The sequence below is a fragment of the Schistocerca nitens genome, chromosome 4 (assembly GCF_023898315.1).
Source record: "Schistocerca nitens isolate TAMUIC-IGC-003100 chromosome 4, iqSchNite1.1, whole genome shotgun sequence".
Lineage (NCBI taxonomy): Eukaryota > Metazoa > Arthropoda > Insecta > Orthoptera > Acrididae > Schistocerca > Schistocerca nitens.
The window spans coordinates 905,737,225-905,747,322 of record NC_064617.1 but is presented as its reverse complement, the minus strand read 5'-3'; the positions used below and the strand labels follow the sequence as shown (position 1 = coordinate 905,747,322).

The window sequence follows — 10,098 nt, the reverse complement described above, 5'->3', positions numbered from 1 at the left end:
TTGAATCTGAAGTATGGTACTATAGCGAAAAAGTATTGCTGTTCGCATTTTCAAGCCAACTTCAGTATCTGGTATAAAATTGTCAAGATCTGTGTAAAACGCGTATACAAAGTTTGAAGGTGATGTATCAGTAGCAGCGAAGTAATAACACACAAAATACGCTAAGCGCTATAAGGGCTAAAATGCGCCGTCCCAAAATCACGTGACTCGAGCTGCAGAAGTCGATGATAAAATTCTCGGTCTACGCATCGGGATGTTTATCCTATAGATAATAGATATTTCGGTAGTCCAGGTTTCGCACTACTCCGATAGCTCGACCAAGGAGGCATTCGTTAGTCGATAGTCGCCTGTGGAATTGTGTGAGGGAGAATTGTGGCTTGGGACTTAGTAGGGTAAATAAGTAGTGTTGTGGAGATGTGGTATGAAATAATACCTTCTTTTGCTATAATTGTGGGTGCTATGACTGTTCCTACAGTTGCGATGTACTATGTTCAGAAAGGCATATCGGGAAATGTAAGTTTCGTGCACCTAATTGTATTTGGTTTATAAGGGGTGCAATATGTTGGTATTTTAATCACAAATACTGCAATAATTTTGAAGCGTGTACTTAGAGGCCCACTTATTTTATTGCTGTGTACAGTCGAATCTGTCGATTTGTATTCAGAATCACGGGACAAGAAATTTTGAAAAGCGTCACTTCATTTTGCTAATATCAAATGTATATTATCTGCATTGCAGAGGTATGAACGTCTTAATTTAAAAATAATATATACCCAAATTATGTTAAATGGGTCTTTCGTCGCTGCATGGTAGAACAGTTTCATAAATGTAAATGAAAGTCACAACATTGTGGATATGGGGCAACATTCACTTATTTCGTAAAGTCGTCTGCATTGATTAATATTGTAGCACGCCCACAGTTTTCTGCGATTCGTTTCTAATACATAAATTTCATTATCACGTCTCGTACATAGACACCTTAAAAGTGCTGTTACTGTCATTCCAATTTTAATATTACATTTACATTAAGAGTTTGGCTGCAAGTATTCCTTCAATTTAATTTGCTTGTATGTGTCATTCCTTGTCAAGTCATCTAGGCAAACTCACCCATCACCTCTTATTTATTTATCATCCAATTATATCAAATTTCGTGTTTTAAGAGTATGGTATAGTTTTACTTTTCTGATGAGAGGGCAAAAAGAGCAAAATTCGTTTCTAATACATAAATTTCATTATCACGTCTCGTACCTTTAGATATCCCTCATACAACAAACAAATCGACAACCGCAAATGTCTTTCTTCAGGGTTGCAAACGTATGGAGAGAGATGGGTACTGGATAAAGGATGTGTAAGGGCTTTCCAGCAAAACTTCTATGAAATAGTCAAAACAACCTTGGCAACTTGAGGCAGGAATTATCATGCAACGGAATGATACTACCTGTCAACATTCCTCCGCATTTGGCCTGTACGGTGGGTTTTAGTTTTTGCAAAATGTCCATGTACCACTATTCATAAATTGTGGCGCTGTTCCAGAAAGTCAGTGAGCAGCTGGATGACAGATGGCATCATTCTGTTGCAGGATAATGTCTGTACACACGTTGTTGAGGTTGTTTTAATTAAGCTGCAGAAGTTCATCTGGGAAACCTTTAGATATCCCTCATACAACCCTCTTCTCTTCCAATGCTAATTCCTTAACTTTTGGACCTCTGAAGAAAGAAATTGGTGGCTGTTGATTTGCTGTGGGCGAAGAGGGGCATACTTGTGTGCAGTCTTGGTTTCTTAGCCAACTGCAAATATTGTTCCATGAAGACATTGACCAACTGGTCTCACAGTGGGATAAATGTATTAGCAGTTAAGGCAGTCACTTTTGAAAAAATAAATGGTTTGTTTTTTCCCCATCTGTCGTTTTCATTTGACTGCTCTTATACTATAATTTTTGTACTTCGTTTTGTAAAAAAAAACCTTATTCACCATTACATAGAACATCACACAAAGGGAAAGATATAATAACCCACCTTCCATTTTTCCACCCAATATTTCTTGAGAACCTAAAATAAAACATTGAAAGTTCAAGGGCCTGGAATTATATACTTTTTACCCAATTGAAATTTTGAGTGATTAAAGTAGAAATGGTCTCGGCCAACAGTATTTAAAAAAAGCTCAGGTTAATTCAATTTTTAAACATGGCTACATACAGTACACACAATTTGGGTCGACAGAAGCGTCCGATCCCACGCGTCGGCTTTGACCCGTGACGTAAGGGTGTTGTGTGTGACGTCATGACAGCGCGGAGTTTGGTTTGAGTGTGGCTGTCTCCAGTTCTGTTTTATCTTATTTTATTTACTTTTCTGATCTGTTCGTTCTATCTCGTGAGATTTTTTTTAAAATTTAAAAACACTTATTACTTATTTTAATTATCTGTTTCCTCGAATTTCTGTTTTAGTTTATTATATTTATCTTTCTGATCTGTTCGTTCTATCCCGTGAGATTTTTTTAAAAAAAGACAAAAACACTAATCAGCTACTGAAGCATCTTTATCTTCTATGGGTTGCAGGGGTTACGACCCCTAGGGAGGTGGGTGGGTATTCATGCATGACTGTCTTCACTTACGCGTTGTAGCTACGCAAGGCGTCTAAATTTGTTTATATTTAGCTTGCCCCCCACCCAAAACACCCCATTTCCCGCGCTTGTCCCATTAGTGTCATTAGGCTTCTTGTGGAAAGTGTGTGTTTGTTTTTGTTTCCGCCATATTTGTGACATCATGGGTCAAAGCAGACGGGTGGGATCGGACGCTTCCGTATTTCCCACAATATATATTATAAACTTTATTTTTCTGAATAGAGGGCATATACTACTCTGAAAACTGGTAACTTCTTAGAGTCCAGATGTCCAACAACAGCAAGTTTGTGAGGAATGGGAACTAGGCAAATATCTTCTGATTCAAGCCAGTTGAATGATGGAAAAAGTCCTGACGAATGTGTAAATTAGCTTAAGGTAATGTCAGGTTCTGTTTTCAATTGAATAATAAGCTGAAAGGCCGCATATTGGAATATTTACAAGCTGTATATGTTGTTGGGATATTCACATGCTCGTTGATGAGGAACCATGTACATGGAGATACAACTATTTCAATTTCAGCTTATTGCGTGTAATGCATAATTTTACATGCACATGCATTTTCAGTTAACTAACAAAGTTTTACAATTACAATTTTTTTGGGTTTAGTTTCCATATTTTTTTAGTTCATTGTAATTAATGATAAATTCACATTATAAGGGCATTTTTGGATAAGACATGCTTGACTCAACTTTTAAAAAGTATCCCCTGTCAATATCTTAACTTTGTTTGGTAACAAGTTATTAAAAACAGCTCTTTTGATTAAGAGACATTCAGTTTCTGACAGTCACTGAACGTCAAAAATACAGAATTGTCTGCACAAGTAGCACACTCTTTTGAAATAAGTTTCTTAGCGTAACCAATTCTGAAAAGATTGAATTGTTAAGTAATTGACTTAATAATAAATTTTTACCAAACTCTTGAACAGTCTAGGTAAGATGTTGGAAGCACAGAGAAAAAGTAGTATGTAAGAAAACAGTTAATTTCTGACAATTTGCACAGTATTTATTCAGTTTTGAAACCACACAGTAAAAGCAGTGTGTAAGAAAGTAGGCTAAAGTTACATATTGGACTCCCTCTGTCCCCTTCTCCCTCTCCCCCCCCTCCCCCTTCCTCCCTGAAATCTTGGTTGTGGTGACAGACTGGTCTGTAGTACAGCCTGAGGTCTAGGTTAGGTTGGAAGGTGACAGTTTGGTTGAGAGTTGATGGAGCCAATAAATGAGAAAGCAGAAAATATGGTTGTGGTAACAAATTGACTGGTGGTGAAGCCAAATTTTTATATCTGCACCAATTGAAAAATGCAAGGGGGACCCAATAGTGACTTTTACAAGAAAATGTTTGATTTTATGTAATTTACGTGAAAGTCATCAAAATTTAAAAGTGAATATCCGGAAACTAAAAATAGTTTCTACCATGGTGGGTTCACTTCACTCCAAATGCTATATGATATCAGGTGCTAAATCATTTCTTTCACTTCTGGCAGCGTTTGCTGAAGTGAAAAGTGCTAAGTTACAATCCACCTTGAAGTCCATGTTGAACTATTTTCCCTTATAGATGTCTGGGTAAGTCAGTTCAAAGGCCAGAGGAAGACAGTGGGGTACCATCTCAAACAGGACCATACCTAGTAAAGCATTGTGTGATGTTCAACCCAATCTTCGGACTGTTGACAGCTTTAGTTTTTAATGGCACAAAGTGGTGTAGATGATAACCTGTCATTGCAGTGAATGTCCTTAAAAAAAATTGGAAACTGAAATTAAGATGAAACCATTGATTTTCGTGAATAGATTTCAGCTGTCAGAATGCATGTGATCACACATACTACAAATATTGCTGACGTTCTTGACGATCTTTTGTCTACATTGGGGAAAAAGCATTGTTCCACATTCTTACATTGCCAAGTCTCAATCAGAATGTTATACAACAATTCAAATAAATTATCTGATGTAAATGTTGCCACAGTATCGGTGGACTTCAGAGAAAATAACTCTTTCACTGTCTATGGTGAAAATCAGTGATTCTGTGGGGCCTTAACTGTAGAGTTGCCTGAAACAATATTGCTGTCCTGAGGTAGCTCAACTAACCTCTCTGGACCTGCAGTTCATTCACTCTGATGTTTGTGACAGCATTCTTTGTACCTTGTAGGGCAATAAAATATATACATATGGAATTGTACGAACTGTTAATTGTCATACATAATCACTGCCCCGAATACTGTACCTCCTACGATTCCATTGGACATCTGGCTCTTGCACTGTACATCTTGTTACTTAATCTAATTAACTGTCTTTGGCAAGCGAAGAGAATTTGATCCCATCAAGGTATGTAGCTTGTAAATGCTGAAGTCCATGGTTTTTGGGGTAGTCATTCAACCAAGAACAGCACATGTTATTGTAAAATTTATGCATCCATTAGGATCTTTGCTGCCATTCCACTGGCTCAAATGAGAGGATATTTTCCCAGTTCCCATTCGTAATGTGCTTAATATTGTTGAATATCCTAAAATAACTCGAAGAACTTGCCAATTTTCAGAGGAGAACTGTGTTCTATCCAGGATAGAAAATGTAATTGTTATAAATTACATATATTGTAAGTAGTAGTGTTAAAAATAGAATTAACTTGAACATTTTTAATACTGTCATTTGAAACTGATTTGTTTATAATTCTAATCACTTAAAATTTCAGTTAGGTCTGTCCAGAGTCATCAGTGAAGCACAACAGCTAGAACTGAAAGCAGTTTATTACTGACACCAACATGTAGCCATGACAAAACTCCTCTCTTGGATGGAGAGTGCAGTTGTTTGTACAAACAGAATATTTGAGAATGTTAGTGTTTATATAACCATAGAATATTCCAGATATACAAACATATTACAAGAGCTGTCCAGGAATGACAAATGATTGTTGGTGGTCGGGTTTGAACCGGCAATTCACAGCATGTTAGCAAGCAATGCTAACCACTACACCACGCTGTGTGCACTACAGTTTGCAGAATTACTTCCTGTCCTGGCACAAAAGCAACGTGTTGTTTCAAAAGGCCACCCTGCAACCCACTACAGCAATCTGGATTTTGTAAATGGTCCTTTGTTTGGTGGCACTGGTGAATCCTCTCATTCTGGTAGTGTTGTTACAGGGTCAATCCATATGAACTGGTCCAGTGATGGTTGCTTGACCATTTTTAGATATTTTAATTTTGTATGTGTGAGTGTCCTATATTTGAGAAGTTCAAAACAGTTTTTTAAAATAATTTATCTTGCACCTTTACTGGATGGTGGCCATTTTTATTTGTAGCCGCACAAAGATTTTTCTGTCTGGAGGCATTAGTGAAAATTTGAATATCTCTGCACTGGGTTAAGTTACAACATTGCAAATGACACGATTGTTTTTAGAAAAGTGTCCTCTACAACATTGTCTATTACACAAAATACCCTAAATTCCAAAATAACCAATCAAAATGACCTCCAAAGTTTGGTATCCAAATTTTCAAAAATACACTTTTTAGGCCCATAAATAACAAACAAGGAGTGATGTATGAGAGTCTATTTTTTTCCTATAGTTAGATGTCATGCACTACTAGCCTTATATGGAGCAAGAACTCTTACAGATGTTTCCTTAATTTTTTATGAATTATTGAAATTTGAAAATTTACATTTTTTGTAAGGTTTGGGGTTAGTTATCTCAGGTGGGACTGAATATAAAAATATGATTTTTGCACAGTTTGTACACCTATATGAAAACAACCTAGTGTAAAAATTTCAACATTGATATATGATTGTAACAAAGATATGAATTTTTGAAAATGAGGAAATAATTCACATTACTCTACAACTGATCTTATGGCTGTTGCCTATGTAAATGGTTTATTGTTTCATTGTAATAAAATTTGTCATATTTAGTTAACAATCACCCAATATTCATTTTGTTTGTTTATTTTTAATAATGCAATATTAAATAATAGGAGCTTTTGCTTTTGTTCTATGGTAATAAAAATGCCCATTTACGTTTAGGTTTATTGTCAATAAAGAAGTACATTATTGCTGGTTGTGGCATTGTTGTAGTCAATCTGTTCTGAAACCTCTGTTAGAGTGGATGTACATACTTCGAGAGTGTAGAATGTGTTACGTGCTTTGTTCCGTGTGTAATTTGTATTTAATTTTGAGAGATTAACTGGAATGCAATAACATGGATGAATAGTGCTCTGTTGGACAGATAGCAAGTGAAGTGTATCACAAAACAGTTTATGGTTCAGTTTGGAAAAAAACTTGAAAAATGTCAATGACTTTGAAGTTACACAAACTTCGTTTAAATTTCGAGTAAGTTCTTCTTAGCATCAGTGTGTGAGTATCATGAGAAGAAATATTCTGAAGTACAACCACATTTTTGGAAGAAAGTGCTGTGATACACTTAAAGTTCATTAAAAGCCTATTACTAAAGGTTTCAGGGAATTTGTCCTTGTTATGAGAGTGAAACAGCATCCCAAATGAAATGTAATGTGATTCCTGGAAATTCCCTGTGCCCAAATTGTTACTCAATATTTGTTGTGAATCCGGAACCAGAATCTTGTAACCTTGTTAATGACATTTATATTCGTAATGAGGAAGATGTTAGAATATTGGATTTTGCTTTTTCTAAGTTAGACATATCTCCTGCTTTAAAAATAATAAAATTAAGCAGCAGAAAAAGAAAAGCACCTATTGAAAATAAGGTACAACAAATTTCAGACAAAATGAGAAGACTTGGAATCGTGCTTTAATAATACACATACCAACATTATTTCTAAAGAGGAGGAAAACCTACCATCAGCATAATCTGACACTGAATATTTGAGCTTAATAGAGAAATCAAAAACTAAATGTTCAATGGCACCTAAAGAGGTAAAAGTTAAAATTTTAAGTTTGCTCCCTGATTCATGGTCAAGAGAAAAAAATAGTTACTGAATTCAACTTTTCTCATCATTTGGTTAAACTAACCTGAAAATTAGTGAAAGAGCAAGACATTCTTCCAGTTTGAGGAAAGAAGAAAGGAGTAGGTATAAGTGAAGAAACAATTAAAAAGATCCAGCAGGTTTTTGAAGATGATGAAAACAGTAGAATGTGACCAGGTTGCAAAGATAGCAAAGGAGTTGTTATAAATGGAGTTAAAGTAACAAAGCAGAAATGACTAGTGCTGTCAAATGTAAATGAACTTTATGTAGCTTCCAAAAATTTTCATCCTGAATGCAAAATTGGAAGGTCAAAATTTTGTGACCTCTGCCCCAAAGTGGTGTATTTTGACTGGATCCTCAGGGACACACTCCATGTGTGTTTGTTTATATCATCAAAATGTCAAACTGATGATTGTGGGTGCTAAACTCAGTGAGCTTAACTACAAAGAGTTATTGGATTTAATGGTCTGTGACACTAACAGTTATCACTGCATGATGAGTTTGTGTAATAAATATCCTGGTAAGGAAACAGTTATTGAATTGTTTCACGAATATGTTGAGGAAATGCCAGACAGTATTACCTTCAAACAGTGGGTCACAACTGACAGGGCAGAAATGATAGCAGTGGTTAAATCTCAGCAAGAGTACTTGGAATCTTTAATTGATAACTTACAAAAACTCAAGTCACCACCATGTTTCTAAAATCCAAAGCACGTTTTTGAAGGACAAAAACAGCACAACTTCATGAAACTGAATGCACAGTGCTAGGTGTTTTTGCAGATAATTTTACATTTGTGATTCAGGATGCAATGCAATACAAGGGTACCACTGGCTCAATGACCGGGCAACAGTGCATCCATTTATTCTCTACTTTAAAAATAAGAAAGATGAAGTTTGCAGTTCTTCAATTTGCATTCTAAGTGACTACTTAGAGCACAACAGTTTGGTTGTACATGTTTCAGAAGTATGTAATAAATTATGCAAAAGAAAATTTTCCCAAGATTGAGAAGTTGATATACTTTTCATTCATATGGAAGTGATAATAAGTACAAGAACAAAAGGAATCTTTTCAAATCTGTGCAACCACATAGTAGACTTTGGTTGGAGGCCGACTGGCACTTTTTTGCATCTTGCCATGGTAAAAACGCATTTGATGGAGAAGGAAGTACAAAAAAATGTGAAGTAAGTAAAGCCAGCCTACAAAGACTAACCACAGACCAAATTCTCACAGTACAGGACATGTATGTTTTTTGCAAGGATAATATTAGAGGCATTACCTATTTTCTGATCAAGAAAGAAGTGGTTCTGCGTATGAAAACAACACTTCAAACCAGATTTGAAAACTGTATAGCAATAAAAGGAACAAGGCATTTCCACAAATGCCTTGGCGTTGCAGAAAACTTAGTTCGATGCTATGTAACATCAGGAACCGAAATTTATGAGGCTCATTGTCAGTAAAATTAAATCTGTCTTTAACATTGAATGACATACTGGCATGTGTGTGTGATGGACAGTGGTGGCTTGCAGAGGTTGAAAGAATAAGCCTGGAAAACAATGATGGTTTTTGTGCATTTTTACCACCCTTCTGGCCTAAGAACATCATTCAAGAAATGTACCAGTGACAAAGTTTGGATATCAATGAAAAATGTTTTAAGGAAACTTTCAGTGCTTGAACTTACCACAGCAACTGGGAGGTCTTATTCTGTTTCACAGAAGCCGTCTGAAGAAATCAGTGTTCTTAACATCCTACACCAAGTTTAGGAACAGTCGCATCTCGAAGGATGTTACTTGAAAATATTTAAGTGTGTCAAAATAATATAAAAGTTACATTCAATGATGTTTCCACTTTTTGTATACAGTTCAGTATGTTCAATAACAATCGTCAATATCACACACGAATAGGCATCAGCCATAAGATCAGTTGTAGAGTAATGTGAATTATCTCCTCATTTTCAAAAATTCATATCTTTGTTACAATTAGAAATCAGTGTTGAAATTTTTACTGTACATTGCTATCATGTAGGTGTACAAACTGTGCAAAAATCATATTTTTATATTCAGTCCCACGTGAGATAACTAACCCCAAACTTTACAAAAAAAAAGAAAATTTTCAAATTTCAAAAATTCATAAAAAATTAAGGAGACATTTTTAAGTGTTCTTGCTCTATACGAGGCTAGTAGTGTATGATATCTAACTATAGAAAAGAAATAGACTCTCATAAATCACTCCTTGTCTGTTATTTTTGGGCCTAAAAAGTGGATTTTTGAAAATTTGGATACCAAACTTTGGAGGGAAGTTTGACTGATTATTTTTTAATTTAGGGTATTTTGTGTAATATATATATATAAAAGATGATGTAACTTACCAAACGAAAGCGCTGGCGGGTTGATAGACACACAAAATTCTAGCTTTCGCAACCAGCGGTTGCTTCGTCGGGAAGGAGAGGGAAAGACGAGAGGATGTGGGTTTTAAGGGAGAGGGTAAGGAGTCATTCCAATCCCGGGAGTGGAAATACTCGCACACACGCACATATCCATCCACAAATATACAGACACAAGCA

The 10,098-nt window shown here is 35.7% G+C and overlaps 1 protein-coding gene across 1 annotated transcript in view; it reads left to right on the top strand.

The window, feature by feature from the left end:
* Positions 1–283: 283 nt before the first annotated feature.
* LOC126253472 (uncharacterized) overlaps positions 284–10,098 on the top strand; it is a 28,569-nt gene continuing 18,754 nt past the window's right edge. Inside the window, exon 1 of the mRNA XM_049954831.1 lies at positions 284–513. Within this exon, the coding sequence (XP_049810788.1) occupies positions 415–513 (99 nt within the window). The 5' untranslated portion in view covers positions 284–414. The remainder of the gene's footprint in view (positions 514–10,098) is intronic.